Here is a 16,084-nt window from a genome sequence, read left to right on the forward strand (position 1 = left end):
AATGCTTGAGGTTGAAAGGACATCTAGAGGTCACCTGGTCCAGCCTCCTTATTCAAGCATAGAAACAGTTGTTTGTAGATTTTATTTTTATTTGTAATGTGGCACTGTTAAGAAATGGTTTGTTTGCTCTTACAGAATATTGATATTACCAACTTCAGCAGCAGCTGGAGTGATGGGCTGGCCTTCTGCGCTCTGCTGCACACGTATTTGCCTGCACATATTCCTTACCAAGAGCTCAACAGCCAGGATAAAGTAAGTTTTGTTGTACTTAATCCTAAACAATCTGCTGAATGATCTTGGTATTAATTCATACAGAAAAAAAAGGTGGGAGCAACAGTAAGAGGCAAGTGTCATTTAAGAACTCGGCAGATAGACTGTAGCTTTTTTTAACTGGGACCTGATCTAGCTGCTTTGTGAAAATACCAAACCTGGTGTTTTTCAGTTTTCGGGTGTACCTGCCTATTTAAGCTTACTGTTTGTCCCAGACACAAAGTAGAATTCCATAATCGTACTTTGATAATCCTTTTGAACCTTTGTTTTATTTTTACAGAAGAGAAATCTGCTGTTAGCATTTCAAGCTGCCGAAAGTGTGGGCATCAAACCCAGCTTGGTGAGTAATCTACTTTTAGCAAGGGAAGAATTGCTGCCTACATCACTCCAAAGCCTTTGTTGTCATGTGGCTGGTCAGCCAGCTTGCACTGAAAATGCTCATAGTGTGCTAGGGAAGGCTGCACCACCATCTCTGAAAGTTCACGTTGTTTTGAGAAGTCCCAGCAGCCCAAATCTGTAGTGTCGTTGATTTAATACAATTTAAAGTAACTTCTGGAGGTCATCTGGTATTAAAATTGAGAGTATTGATTATGTCTTCCTCTCAGAAGCTTATTCTAGAAGATGATTCCTGTTTTCATGGGCAGAGACCTATATCTGCCTGCTAGATCATTTTCTTTCCTTTTGTTTTAGAGTTTTAAGAAACAGAAGGATAATTTTCTTGCTAAACTGTTTAAAAAGCCTTTGCTTAAATCAACAATATGATGGCAAGAAAGGTAAGATTAATATGAAGGAGGAAATATTATGGGTTCATAAGCTAAATTACAGAACCAAGGACATGCAAAGAAGCAGTAATTTAAATAAAATGAAATTACATAGAGAATTAATCTTTGACTGCAGATGGAAGAGACCTTTTCAGGATGCACAGTGTTTAAATAGTTTGTTCTTTGGCTGGAGTTGTACAATTGCAGTCAGCCAGTAGATTGTTCCCGTGGACTTTTATACAGTTATGTGGCTTTAACATGCACTGGAATGGAAGCAGTAGTGTTCAGTAACAACAGCTACTCAGAGGACCCAGGGATGCTCCCAGTGGAGGTGCATGACTAAATTTTGACAATATGTCCTATGCAGGAACTCAGTGAGATGATGTACACAGACCGGCCAGACTGGCAGAGTGTGATGCAGTACGTCGCCCAGATTTACAAGTACTTTGAGACCTGAGATGCAGAGCAAGAGGTGGACACAAGTGGGGAAGAGAACAAAGAATGCCACAGATGCACTCGATCACTTTAAAAATCCCCTTGCTCCTCTTCCACAACCAACCTATGCTCTTAGTTTGAAAGAAAGCTCTTCCATAGTTTTGATTACATCTGGGATAAAACCAAATAAATAACCGTTGTCCATCTATTCAAACCAAATTCATCTGCAGTTTTGTTTCTGAAGAGGATTCCTTGCGCTAAACAATGTTTACCACAAACCAATCTCTACCAACAGGAGACCTGCCACAAAATGAATATCAAATTAGTGTGGACTATGCTGGTACTCAAGGGAAGCTGGGAGATTAATTCTAATACAAAATCTCACAAAAATGCTCTTCTTGCCCAAATATATTTAACTCATCCCAAATATGTTTTGTTTTCTTCCCTTTGTGTATTTGATGAGATGCCATGACAAATGCATGTGTGTAGAACTTTAACCTGAGTTATTCTCACACATCTGACCCAGTCAGTCTGCTAGTTTTGTTTGTTTGTTTGTTTGTTTGTTTGCCATAGCTTATCCAGTAGGATAACAACACCATCATTTGTAACTTGGAAACCATGCTCTGTTCCACCACCAGCTGGTGAAAGAACTCTAGAAGATACTGTTACTTGCTGGGACTCCATTTCAGATCAGATGTCATCTCAGAGAAAAACAACTTTATTACAACAGTTTCATTGCTATAGCTTGACTGTTAAAGGAAGAGGGAGCCTTGTTTCACAGCTGTCTGTACAGACACTGTTAGCATAGGAATATTGCAAATGCAAGTTACTAGCTTTAGTTTACGAGGTGCCTGTGATCAGGTGGTGACTCTCTAAGCTGTATGTTGACATCTCAGTAGTTCATGTTTTTGTGAACTGAGTAGAGGAACTTCTCTTTTCTGCATAGATCTTTTATAATCAGCACAAATAAATAAATTCTGTGTAGAAGCATAATCTTGAGGCAGCTTATGCCCTTTGAGATGAAATGTAGTCCACAGGGCACTGTTAGATGCTTAGAAGTTACATTACCCTGTAAAGGAACACAGTAATGTATTGGTAACAATAGAAGTTGCAGTTTCACTCTGCGAATTGCAGTATACTACTGTGTTCCCCTCTTGGTTTCTTGGATATCTTTAAGGCGCCAGAGAATAGCCTTTCAGCTCAGTAATACTGTTAGTAAGATGTCCAAAGTATGCTGTTTAATTTACTGTTTCTCTTATTTCACCCCATGAAGTTAAATCTTATGTTGTCTCCAGTGGTAAAAGGATCAAACTCAATTAAAGGCTGCTTAATTTGTTCTAGGAGCAGGTCTTAGAGAATATGCTGTACAGGATCTCACAGAAGGCTGCTAGCTGCTTTAGATTATGCTGCTAGAAGAAAGGAGTTGTTTTAGTTAGCGTATTTAACCCTGTGACCCGGACCTGATGCTTCATGAATGTTAATCATAGGCAGCTAGGGATCATTTTTCTCTTACAAAAGTTAATAGTGTATGCTTGCTGCTCTTAGCACTTGAAAAGAGCTCATGAAATGGAAATAGATGATTTCACAGAAGAAATATGATTTTTCTGGGGCTCTGCAGGTGCCTGATCTAAGCCTCTGGCTTCCCCATAGTACTTCATTGGGTTTGTTTATTTGTCTTTTTCTTTTTTATATTATTTAATTAGCAAACAAGCTATTTCAGACTTTGGTTTCTCACAGCAAAATCAAGATTTAGGTGATAGATGACAGCAGCCACAGTCAGTGAGTGCCTTGAACAGAAAGGAAGCTGGAAGAATACAAAATACGCTTGTTTCACAAGAGGAGGAAAGCAGCACTTGCTCTGAGTTCCAGTTTGACACTTAGTCTAATCCATCACCCTCAGGAAATTCTAATTCCAATCTTTTGAGTGTCCACGTGATAAAAAGTGGCACACACATGCTGTGCCCTTGCACTCTGTGGTGTCATGCTATACTGTGAGAAAGTGATTGTAAATGCTTGGGCAGAGTTCCTTGCAAGAGAGTGCTTTCTAGATTAAATTAAGTCTGCAGTGACTTTCAGCATACTTTGACATCCGTAGAGAGCAGGGAATGCATTGCTCTAAATGTTCTCAAATATAAGTTTCCTGTTTTGTGATAAGATGGAAGAGAAAAATAGTTGCTAAGCAGATTTTGTTTAGGAAGGGAGCCACGCTGCACAACTCCTTTGCCTTGTGGATGCAGCAGGCTTTTTTCCCTTGAGGTATCTATTGACAGAGATCCCAACTCACCAACAGGCTGTAGTTCAAAGCATAGTGAAGTCAACACAGAAAATTCCATATTCCTCAGTGGGCTTTGGATCAGGCACTTGGAGAGATGACAAAAACTGTTTTCATTCCCAGAGTCTGGAAAACATTTCAAAGTCAGAGGGCTCCACGTGATCCAGAAAAGAAAGATCATCTTAACCCTCTGATCGCTGGAAGTGCATGTGTTCCGTGTGGCTGTCCAGATGTAAGCTACATACATATGTTATCTAATATATCAGTTTCATTTGCTTCAAGCACTGTTTTGACACTTATTCTAATCTGTTTACCCCAGACTTACTAGCTTTACAAAGCATTCTGCTGCTTGATCTGATGGCTTTCAATTTTGAAATCAGTTTTACAAAGCACTGTTTCTGTCTCTTTGCAGCTTATTTACTCATGCCTCCCCCAGCAGCATAGTCCAAACTCTAATTCTACACAGTTCTAACAGTATATTCATAAAAACACCTTCCCTTACCTGGGAGTTGGAACAAGGAGTTGTGGAGAACAAGATATCATCAGTTTTACCATTTGTTCTATGTTACTTTCCAGCCTTCAAACCTGCAAAACACTCACTTTGAAATGCTGACAATTGGAGATTGAGATACCCTTCCAGGTCATTTTCTGAGACGAAGAATTGGGTTTATAGGTTCATTTCAGCTGCTGCATTGTTGTGTATTTTTTTCCCTTTGGAACGTTTCACTGTTAGATCTGCAGACCTAGATTTTTAGAAAAGCCCATTGCTTTTTGAGGCTGCCTAAAAGTCTGAATATAAATTTAAGTTTGTCCTGTATAAGCTGCTGCAGAGCAGCGTGGTGTTCAGAAAATAGAAAGCGTCTGTGAGTTCTTTTAAGGCATCTCAAATTGGAATTGAAAAATTAAAGTTCTAGCTGCCATTAATGTTACAGGACTTATTAAGATAAGCTACAGTGTATGGGAATAGTCTCTGAAGATTGCTAAATTGGAACACACGATGATGATGTGATATGGATGGTATCAGCAACAGCTTGCCTAAACTACCTAAATCCTCTCTGGCTTCGCCTCTTAGGAGCAATAGATTTTTTCTCTGATGTGGGCGGATGGAATTGGTTTATCATGTGCTCCTTAAATGTACAGTAGCTCTAAAACGTAACTGCTTTTATTTGTGTCCTTGGGTAGTCTGTCAGACTCCAAGAAACCATAAGGCTGATTTTGGTTGAGCATGTGAGAAAAATGTTTAGGATGGGGATTTCAGTGGAGTTCCAAGGAGGGATATTGTGTTGTGTGACTGTTTCACTACAGCTGCTAGAGGAAAGGGAATTAAACGTGTGGAAAGTGATCTGACTTCCAGAATTTGCAGTGATTTGTAGAAGGTACAGAGTATATCCTGATTTGGGAAGGTACAGAGGAGTTGAGAAGAGAGTCCAGAGTCAGCTCTCTGAGAAGGTTTTCTAGAAGGGCTGACGAGCTGTTCCTGAAAGTACGCAATGAAACTGCCTGGAGTGAAAGTCCAGTATGTGAGGAGAGGGAACAAGATGGAAAATAAATACCTGTGCCTGTATGGACAGCAAAGGATGTGGATGTCTGTAGGATTTCGGCTTGAGAGTCCTGACTGACTGCCATCTTGAGTGACATTTCTCCTAAGAGTGCAGCCTGGGATGGCCCTCAGCAGATGAAGAAGGAAGAGAACCCAGAGCTCACTGCATTTGCCAGGTTTTCCTTCCTGTGACTGTGATATTCATGGGAATGTCCAAGAGCCAAAGATTCACTGTTTTTCTCGTGCTGCAGTAAGGCAGCCACGCTAAGCAGACTCATTTTTGACCTAAGCAGGTTCTCCACTTTCCATTCAGTGAGACACATCCTGCTTCTTGAGTTTTGGCAGGTTTCTTTTTTTTTTTTTTTTTTCTTTTTTCCAGGCTTTCTGTGTGATTTTTCTTGTTCTGTGTGTGCAACCAGTATTTGTGAGTCTTCTGTTCAAACCAAATAGGTGCATGCTGGCAGAAGGACTGGTTCTGCCCTATTTGATTCCTGACCCGGAGCTCTTCAAAGTCCAGCTTTTGGCTTCACTGACTTGACTCTCACTTCCTTGGCAACGACAATAAGAGCGTGTTGGCTCATCTGGCTGTAGGTTGTTTGCACCTCCCTCATCTTTCTCTGCTTTTGGTATCAGGGCTTCCATTCGGAAGTATCTGATGGGACCAGCTGTTTGCAAAGCTGCACCTTGTGTATCTGATTACATGCAGAGTCCGTATAGGATGAGATTATGCATTTTCCTGTCAGAAGAGGGCTTTTGCCTAAGAAGACTCAGGGCACTGAGCATTAAGACATGTTTTTAAACCCAGCAATAACTTCTACTATGCTAGATTCTGTTGTTTTTTATCAACTCCAGTGCCATTTAGACTCACTCACAAATGCTGTGTAGGAACAAGTTTATAACTAAACTACAATTAATGTTTTTCACAACTGATGGTCTCTACATTTTTGACTTGCACGTGTGCCAAGTTCCATTGGGTGGTGCTGGACACAATGTTTTTATTGATTATTGGTCCAGACTTGAGTTTGTCATGTGGCATAATCATCTCTAACAGTCAAGTACTTCTAGCTTTCTCTATTGGATACAGATGTTACATCGTGATCTAATTTATACAAAGAGCACATTAGAATGTATATACTAGGCATTGCCAGATTCGGACATGCTAATATTTAAAGATTAACATTATTGAAATGTATGATGCAAAAAAAAAAAAAAGTAATATTTCTAATAAATCTTTTTCTGTTTCTGATGTTTTTTGTAATATTTCAAATATCTACATACAAATCTGATTCATCTGCAGACTGCTGGGAAGCAGGACTCCCAGGAGAGGTTTTAAAACATCCTCATGGTTCATTATTTCTTCTACACTGGTAGCAGAGAAAATTTGATCAGAATCTTCATTTCATAAATACATCAATTTCCATTTTTTAAGTAGATGCATTTGGATGCCTTTCAGAAGATTGTCTTGGGGTTAAAGGAGCGTCAGATTCTGAATCAGACTGTACTGAAGACACAGTAAGAAACCATCCTAATGCAAAGGAAAGGAAGGAACACAGGAGATGCCAGTATGTTTCTGCATCAGGAGAGCTTAAATGACTTAGAGGATTTAGGAAGAAGCAGTCAAAAATTGAAAACCAAGGACTCATGACTGGAATAAGTATAAAGTATAAGTAAGTCACCAGTAAGGTGGCAAAATGTGTTACAGCTTGCAAAGAGCACTCCGCCTGGTGATGTTACACACGATGCTGAGGAGTAGCACAGTATGTGCATAGTGCTAGAAAGATGCATTCCTCTGCTGATCCATGAAGCAAGCAATACAAACATGAGAAACTGAAGTCCTACTGGCATGTCAGTGGCCAGACCTATCACTGTTCTTTTTCCCACAACAGAGAGGACCAGAAGATGCTGATCTTTGGAAAGGAAGCCACATCTTGTAGATCAAACATCACCATCCGATGAGTGGCATTGTGGGGGAAAATAAAGTTTGTGTTGGAATTGCAGGTAGGGCTGAGTTATGGAAAAGAGTGCCAAATTAATGGTTTCCTGTCAGAACCAGAACACCAAGCAGTGATGCTCATGGTGACATTTATTATAAACATTCCACGGTGTAAAGAAGAGCTTCCTGAATTCTAGACATTCTCCCTGGATAGAATTCCTTTTTCCAGCCTGCACAAACAAAGAGGGCTGTGGAGATCTGCTGAGGAGGTCAGCACCATGGATGCTGTGTTCCAGGACAATATTCAAACTACTAACAAGGATGCTGGAATTTGGTTTGTTACAAACATGTCTGAGAATGCCTCAGAATGTTTGTTATTCACATTCGTTTGAGAAACAGAAAACTATATCCAGTACTTTCAGATTCCAGAATACTTCTCAAAGAAGCTGGACTTAATCTCATGATGATGATACTAGAAAAATGGAAATTGATTCAGCAAAGAAAATGAGGAAAGAAGTGACTGAAAATTTAAATCTCTTCCAGCCTCTCAGGTACATTTGTGTCCAGCATAAATGAAAGCTTGTGAGAAAGGTTCTCATTTGCATAATCCAAACTACTTTGCCTTTCTCCACCTAAATATCATGTTTCAGCCATGAATGTTCAATACAGGGTTGGCCCCTCCTTGTGGCAATGTCACAGGGAAAGCAGTGTTGTTTCGATGATTTCTCTGATTCAGACAGCTTTGCCTCCTGGACATAGCATGACCATGTGAAATGGCAAAGTAGAGTTCCTAATTTTTTCAGGCTGCCACTTTATTTAGAAATCTTGCAATAGCTCACTTAGAAAGCACTAGACTCAGTATTTGTATCTCTGTGGTCTTCTGCAAAGAACTTCTCGGAACCAGCCCTGTATTACCTTCTGGAGATCTCACCATCATCAGGAATGTGTTATGCACAAAGAGCAGGACTCTGCATTCATCAATTGGATGATCTTGGAATAAAGCTGTTCATGTCTGTCTATGTACAGTTCCAGTCCATCATCAATCTATTTTATCCTTTTGTCTGTCCTCGTTTTTCAGCCATTAATTCTTTAGGGCAGTGACTGTTTTTGCTAGAAGTTTATTTAGCCTCTAACCACAATCTGGAGTCAATATGCAGTAGTGTAATATGACTAATTAATAATCAGGTCAGACTGATTTTGTGATGTTTCACCTCGGGGATGTGAAATCCTGTTTGTCTGCCTCACATACTGGTGAGCAAAAATTGCACCTACCAAAGCCTCAGTTCCATTCCCTGTCTATAAAACAGCATGAACTCCCTGGTAGGGAGTTGTCAGAGTTGATCCATTCTTTGTACAGTACGGAGATACAAATGGCTAGCAAGATACATGTTATTGCAGCTACTTTAGTTCGTTTGCTTTGTTTTTGAACAAGTGATCAGGCAAACTATGTCTATTTGCTGGCTCTTTAAAATCTGTCACCATATTCCTTGCTTGAACTGTAATTGCTACAAAGCACAAAGTCACGCTATCACAGATTGTCTCAAAGCTTAAGCCAAGCAAGCACTCATAAAAAGGTATTAATGGAGACACTGCTCTGCCACTTGACTTCAATACGTCGACTACACTGATGGCAATGCCTTTGCCATGGTAAGTATAAGCTGAGAATCCTGCAAAAATCAATAGTCTTTCCAGCAGGTTCTACAGGCTGTAAGATGGTTCTTTTTTATCAGAATTTACTATATTCAGCCATGTATTATTTGCAAGTATTAATGTCTTCAAATTCCCTTGTTATCTTTCAGAAAATAGATCCTACGTAGGATCAATTGGTGCTGTCCCTGCTGCCACACTTGGTATTTGTGTTACTGAAGGAAGCTGTGAGATGCTTGTGGGCTCTGCTGCCTCAGCTATTTCCACAGTATACTCCAGTTGCTTTGATTTATTTGTTGGAAAAAGCTGGATTCTCTGTGGAAAATGTCTGTGAGTAATCCACGCTGATATGCTTGCAAGTGGTTCAGCAAGAGACTGGAAATGAGAGTTCAGGCCAGTGTTCTCCCAGGATTGTTTGTGGCTGGTTGTAGATGAGTGAAATGGGAAGATTTAAGGCTGCTTTGCTGCTAAGCTTGGTTTCACTGCCAAGTGTCTACTAATGCTTAGAGAGCATAGATTGGACTGGAAAGAAAAATTCCTTTCCTGACTGGTGCACCCCCTGGTGCACATCGCTATCTGAGATGGAGAGGTTTTTATTTGTTTGTATCAGCACAGTGCCCCTGTCATGAACCTCTCTGAGAGCTCACAGACCTGCTCCAAACATAGATTCCAGCACTTGGAGGTTCATATCCAGCTGGAGCCCTGACAGAGGCAGAGAAAAGCATAGTGCCACGACCTGATCTATATTTGAAGCTGAAGAAAGCACAGTCGGTGCAGTAAAGCTTAAAGCCCAGCATGAGCCCTGAGAGTCTTAGTTTGCATTCCCAAAATGGTCACAGACCCTCCCTGGGAACTGAGGCAGGTGTGCTAATCACAAACATGGTTTGAACCTATGGGAACTTGCTTGTGGTTCCCCAAGATGTGATGAAAAGGAAACTCTTGGTTTCAGGAAAAGCTTATTATGTTCTTCAGTCACCCCCACCTCTGGGCCAACCCTTTCATGTCTCCCCTTAGTCATTAATAATGCTAATTTTGCCCAATATTCCCAGGCTTCTGCTAACTAAATGGACAGGACCTCAGATCCTAGTTCTCTTACAACTCGTGAAGAGCAGCTCAGAAGAAAGGGAAAAAAAAAAGTGAAATGCAGTGTAGAAGAAGCAGTTTCTTATTGAATCACACAGTGAACAGCTTCCAGAGCCAGGCAAGTGTCATGCTGCATTGTCTTGGGCTGCCCAGCCACCAGTGGGTATAAAATAATTACTCTGTATGTCCTCTTTTTAGGGTACAACAGATATAGTGATGCTTGAACAGGAGATCAGTGCAAGTGAGCATTAGTTAAGGAGCTGAATGGGCTTGAGAGTCATGGACCATAATAGATGGCAGTGAAATGTAAGCAATACTAATGGTACGAGAAGCAAGTCTTCCAGATGGAGAGTCTGCAAGGGTCAGAACCAGGTGGCTGAATTCTCACAGGTGAAGTTTTGCGTTATTTGATGCTGAAATAGTACTGGCACAAACTGTGTGTAGCGGGACTCTGAAGTAAATGTCACTCCGAAAAGATGGCATTAGGATTATGGGGGCAATCAGTGTTTTTTATTGAGCATAGCAGGAAGAAAATGAAAGCTGTAAAATGCCACTGTGGGTAAACATTATTTGCATATCTAGAATATGAACTTCTGTCCCTTCTTAAGTTCATGGCAATGACCGAGGTTTTATCCTTACCTGCACATCATGAGTTTAAGCTGGTTAAAGAGAAACTAACAAGACTGGAGAATTAAAATGAGAGTAAGTGTTTTTCCAAAACTGCTCTGTAGCAAACAGCCCAGCACAGAGGAAGCTGCTGTGAAGCCACTGTGACTGGAAAAGGACAATTGCTGATATGAGCTGCAGGGAGTGGAATCCAGCAGAAAAGATCTCCTGGGGATGGCTCTCCTTAGGGACACTGCTGCCCAGCCCCCTTTGAAGGAACCTGCAAAGATCTGAATTTCTGCTTACAGTTTCCTTCCCTGGAGGGCAGTTACAGTGAAAGCAGTGTGCACAGACTATTCCTATTTGTAATGCAGCTACTGGTGTTTGGTTCCCACAACCCAGTGTGTCTGAACAGCACAGCAATAATATCATATGCATAGCTTAGCCCTTGAGAGTAGTTGCTGAGACCCTGGAGAGCCATTCAGGGATGGAAGAGTTCATTTTGAAGCTTTGCAAGGGGACTCATAATACCAGTAATAAATAACACACCGGTCCACGTTCCAGGTTCTCCCCTTCACCTGGGATTAAGACAGTGCTTTCTGAGCAATTAAAAGAGGGTCTGAAAAGTCATGCAGGGACAGACATTCAGTTACTGTGTTCCGAAGGTGTTTAGCAGCAGGTTTATGTAGTGCTTTTGCAAATAGACAAACAGGATCCAGAGGAAGTGAGGTTTCTGCATACCAGTGCCCAGTCTCCAAAGGAAGGTGGCATTCAGTGTGTCACCATCCCTCCAAGGGCAGGACCCTCCCGTGCTGGGCACATTCCAAGAATTTTTTTTGTAATGGAGGAGCACAACAAGGGCTGTAGTAAAGATACTTGGAATCAAACAGGTTTTGAGCACGAATTTGGTGTTTGCTGTGTTGAAACAGCGAGACTGTTTCAACGAGGACGGCTGTGGTACTTCCTCCTCATTGCTTGACCTGATTTTTTGTGTGTATCCTGCAGGTTTCACTTTGTCACAGCTAGGGCACCCTTTAACCCATTAGAGGCTGCATGGGTCTGCCTGTGAAAGGAGAATGGGAATTGGAGGTTAAAGATGGCTCCAAGGTCCCATGGGATTTGGAACATGATGGGCTTCTATATTCAGGATGGCTGTGTTGCATTAACTCAAGCCTCCTCAGTCCGTTCAGTTGGAACTCAAATGTCCTGTTTTTGCATAAAGCTGAACAGCTTTGATCTCTGGTGTAAGAGCGAATTTCTGTGCCCTGTCAGAGTTTGGCAAGGAGCAGAATCACTTCTCCATATCATTACTGTAAAGAATTGATAGAGAGCAAACTTCTGAGTTACACTCCTGGAGCAGACATTTAGCAAGGCTGTGTTGTTAGGGGCAAGAAGCTGTGAAGGCTTTACCCAGGAAGTGCTGGCTGTGAATGAGGCAATCTCGGGTTGTTTGAATTGCAGACGGCATCGCTGCCTGTCCTCTTTCACCCTGGGCTTTCCACTGCTGATGTTGGCCTGGAAACAAAACGACACTTGCTATGGATTTCTCTGGGGAAGTTGCTGATCCCTCAGCACAAGTGAGGCAACCCGCACCCTGCGAGCCCCATGTGGCTTCATGCACTTGTGGAAAAACTGCAGCTTTCACTTAGAAGTACTGCTGGAAAGGGTGCTTGGCTTTGCATCATATGAGGTGCTTAGTAAGTAAAATCATAAATTAAAAAATTCTTCAAAATGCTGTCCTCACTGCCTGGCCCTCTGCTCAGCCAAAGTCCTTCCTTTTTAACTTCTCTGCACTTAATAGTTTATTTTTATTTTTCAGTCTTGTGGTGACTTTTTTTTTGTTTTCTAATGAAAGGTGTAAGATATAACTCACCATTTATAGAGAGCTCACACACCTGCATTGTTGCAGGATGCAGGTAATTTAGGCACTGGTTTTACATTCCAGAATAATTTACGTTTATTACCTGGCAGTGACCCCAGATCTTGGAAAACCCAGGTTTGTTGATCTGCAGTTTACGATCTTGCCGTAATTTTTTGTTTTATTTCCCAAGCACTTTGCCGACTTACTGAGGTCTCCAGCATAGAAATAGTTTTCTCTGGAGTTTTGCTCTCTGCTTTACTTTCCCTTCTCTTCCGGAAAAACGCCCACAACAATAGAGGGAAAACCTCACCTTGCAGCATGCACCTCCATAACTTCAGAGCTCATCTGGATCTTTGATGTGCTAATGCTCAGCACAGAGATGCAGGCAATGAATATTTGGGCAGAGTGACACTTCACCTCCTGCACACCGTATTGCCCTCAAAAACGGTGTTTCCTTCACCCAGCTCGTGCAGGCAGCATGCAGCTCAGACTGTCAGTGGAAGCACCACTTTGAAGAGGACTTTTGTACCAGCCGTGTGGTTTGCAGGTTATATTATGCCTTGGGAATCCTTCCTCGGAGCCAAGATCAGAGCAAGTTGTGTCTTGTCCTGCAGAGCAGTTCAGAAGTGCCAGTGGAGACTTAAGAAGCAGTGGGGCCTCAATTCAGAAAGCTGTGCCAGTTCTGCTGGGCTGATGGCTCATACGAGGCAGTCATACACAGCCCCACAGAATCATTAAGGTTCAAAAAGACCTCTAGGATGATCCAGTCCAACCATCTGCCTAAGACCAATTTTGCCCACCAGACCACGTCCCTAAATAGTGCATCTCCACGGATCTGTCACTGGTCATTCCCCCTGGCCAATGCAAGCAGTTCAAAGAGGTTAGAAATGTCTCTCCCCGGGAGGTGTGTGCATGTTTGGAGATCTGTGCTGAAGGCTGGAGGGAGAGAGAACCTCTGGGCCTCCGTGGTCATCAAACTTGCATGCTCAGCAAGGGACAAGGAGCTGTGGGCTGTCATCCAGGGACTGCTCAGGCAGCAGGTGTGGCAGTGCAGCCATCAGCAGCACCTTGGCCAATCTGGCTCGCTGCCTACAGGCCCGAGGCCCCACTAAGCCACATGGCAGGGCTCTGACCAGGCTGAGAGCCCCAAAGGTGTCAAAACAGAGATGACTAGGGCAGCCCTCAGCCTGAGCCTTGCACAGAAGTTCACAGCGGCCGCAGGAAGCTGCCTCCAGCATGGCAGCTCTGCTCCCCTGGGAGCACAGCGACAGAGGAACGGCACGTACAAGCTGCAAGCCTCTGCCAAGTCGTAGCCCAGCAGGGTGCTGGGTTTGTCTCCCACTGTATCGCACTCGGCACGTGTTTAAAGCTGCTTCCCTCTGAACAAAGGAGCCCGAGTCGTGCTGGCATTTGAAAGAAGCAGCTCACCGCTGGTGTCGCTTCCTATGGGAGCACTGAGCAGCAAGTCCCTGGAGTCGAATAAATCCAGGAAAGTAATGGTGGTGATGATTTACTTGTCACTCGGTGACATCTTTGCACCAAACAGTGCTCTGTTCTTACTCTGCTCCAGCTCTTGAATGGATTCTGTAGCCTGTGGGCTGCCTTTACCTGTGTGACTGCATGAAATCACAGAGTATCCTGAGTTGGAAGGAACCCATAAGGATCACTTACGGACTCCTGTAAACAAACGCACGCTGCACACATTTTCGTCTAAGGATCATCATCCTCACAGCCACAGGAATGAGTTTCACAGCTGCTCGGCTGGTTGCTTTACAAGGCCAGCACGCTCCGGTGGTGTTTGATGGTAGGTTGTGTGGTGCTATACTTCTTAAAACAGGGTTCAAAGAAGGCGGCCAGAGGGCAGGGGCTGGGAGCTGCGTGTCTCCGGCTGGGAAGGGGCTCATCCTGCTCTCCTGCCTGCAGGTTTAACTGCATTTGTACAGCAGAGCTCAACACGTTTCTCTTTGGCCACCTTGCAGCAAAGTTGTGTTCGGAGTGAGTTCAACTGCATCAGTTAATGCCAAAAGAAACCACCGGGCCTTGGCAGAGGCTTCTGTGCATTGCAGGGCCATGAATCTCAGCATAATGCAAAATCCACAATGTTCACAGTGCCTTGCTACCTGCCTTGCAGACTGCCTTATCCAGAACAGCCCATTCATCACAGTCTATGATGGATCGCTGCTCTGTTCACATCTGACTTGATAAACCAAAATTTCCATGGGATCAGCCTGTAAAAAATGCTTCCATGGTCACCACGGCAGATTCTTCTCTAATGAAATGCAAAGAAGTCCCTTCCCATTGCGCTGAAGTGCTGTGAAGCAGCAACAGGCTTCTGTTGGCACATGTTTTAGAGCTAGGAAAACAGCGTGTAAAAACCCTGATGTAGATCCATTGCTTTGGGGTAAAAAGTGCTTTTCCATGACTGTTAACCTTTGTTTACACGATTATAACAGCCTCCCCACGAGCGGAGCTCCACTTATCCCCAAATAATAAATAAACCAAACCAGTGCAGGCAGGTTCAGGACCCAGGCAGGGCCAGGGAGGACCTGAAGCACATGGCACTATTTCTACTCACTCCACAAAATAAGCATTTATATAGTATTTTTCCCATGTGTTTTTCTTCTGCTTCAGCTTCGGATCCGCAGAAAGCTTTCCCTCCCACGGGCTTTTCTTTCAAAGTTTGTTTTAAAAAAGCAACTGCAGTTTCTTTTCCTTTCTGTTTGCTATGGTCGGACCTGAGGTTGAACATCAGCGCAGTTTTGTGGCATCCAGCAGTGCTCAGCCAGCAGGAAGGACAGAGATAACGACCCCAGCAATTCAGTTTGCTCAGCCCGAGCTCTGGCTGCGTTTTGGCTGCAAACACAGCATACAACGGTGCAGTGGAAAGGTGTTATTGGATAGGCGCTGTGTTGGAGCCCACTGCTGCAGACAGCCCCTCTGCTTCGGCGATTGCCTCATGTTTTTGTGTGTTCCGCACCCTGTAGCCCCACACTCAGCCTCTCCAGACGAGTGAGTAACAGTCAGCTTTGGTAACCGTTATGGTTTGCCACTTCTTACATCAGGAACGTTCCGTTGTGTGATAACGGTCCACAGACGAAGTGCTGTCATGATTTATGAAATAGTTCTTTTTTTTTCTTTTTTCTTTTTTTTTTTTTTTTCCAGCTCATCGCGCCGTTCGCGGGGATTTTTCTCTGTGTGGCAACACGGCGCGGCGGTGTCCCAACGCGCTGTAGCAATACGGTGCGGGAGAAGCGCGGTGCTGAACGCCGGGGGGCAACTTTCTGCTCGGGGCACCTGCGGGGCGGGCGGGGGCAGCGGCCGGGGCCGGGCGGAGCGGTGCGGAGCGGAGCGGCGCGGAGCGGAGCGGTGCGGGGGTGCCGGCCCGGGGCCCGCCCGCCTCGGCCAATCGTGGCCGCCCCGCACACTCCCCGCCCCGCTCCGCTCGCCCCATGTGCAGAAATAGCCGCGGCGGCGGTTTCCGCAGGGAGCGGGGCGAGCGGGCGGCGGCGGAGCATCCCCGGGCGGAGCGCAGGGACCGTCCCGTCCCGTCCCGTCCCGTCCCGATCCATCCCGTCCCGACCGGCCCCGATGGCCCCGCGGCGGCCGGGCGCCGCGATGGAGGGCGGGCGGTGATCGCTGCCGGCGAAGCTCGGATGCCCCCCGGGGGACGGGGGCT

General features: G+C 44.1%; 1 protein-coding gene across 5 annotated transcripts in view; it reads left to right on the plus strand.

The window, feature by feature from the left end:
* Positions 1-6,524, plus strand: part of SPECC1 (sperm antigen with calponin homology and coiled-coil domains 1) — an 83,444-nt gene extending 76,920 nt beyond the window's left edge. For 4 of the 5 annotated variants that reach the window (XM_015295829.4, XM_415840.8, XM_015295830.4 and 1 more), the window contains 3 exons: positions 136-252; positions 551-610; positions 1,399-1,895. In XM_015295829.4, coding sequence (XP_015151315.1) covers positions 136-252; positions 551-610; positions 1,399-1,488 — 267 coding nt within the window. In that variant the 3' untranslated portion in view covers positions 1,489-1,895. Of the gene's footprint in view, positions 1-135; positions 253-550; positions 611-1,398; positions 1,896-3,861 lie in introns of those variants that run through there. The other variant, XM_046902630.1, reaches the window with a different exon arrangement.
* The last annotated feature ends 9,560 nt before the right edge of the window (positions 6,525-16,084 follow it).

This window comes from Gallus gallus, chromosome 19 (genome assembly GCF_016699485.2).
Source record: "Gallus gallus isolate bGalGal1 chromosome 19, bGalGal1.mat.broiler.GRCg7b, whole genome shotgun sequence".
In the NCBI taxonomy this organism is placed as follows: domain Eukaryota; kingdom Metazoa; phylum Chordata; class Aves; order Galliformes; family Phasianidae; genus Gallus; species Gallus gallus.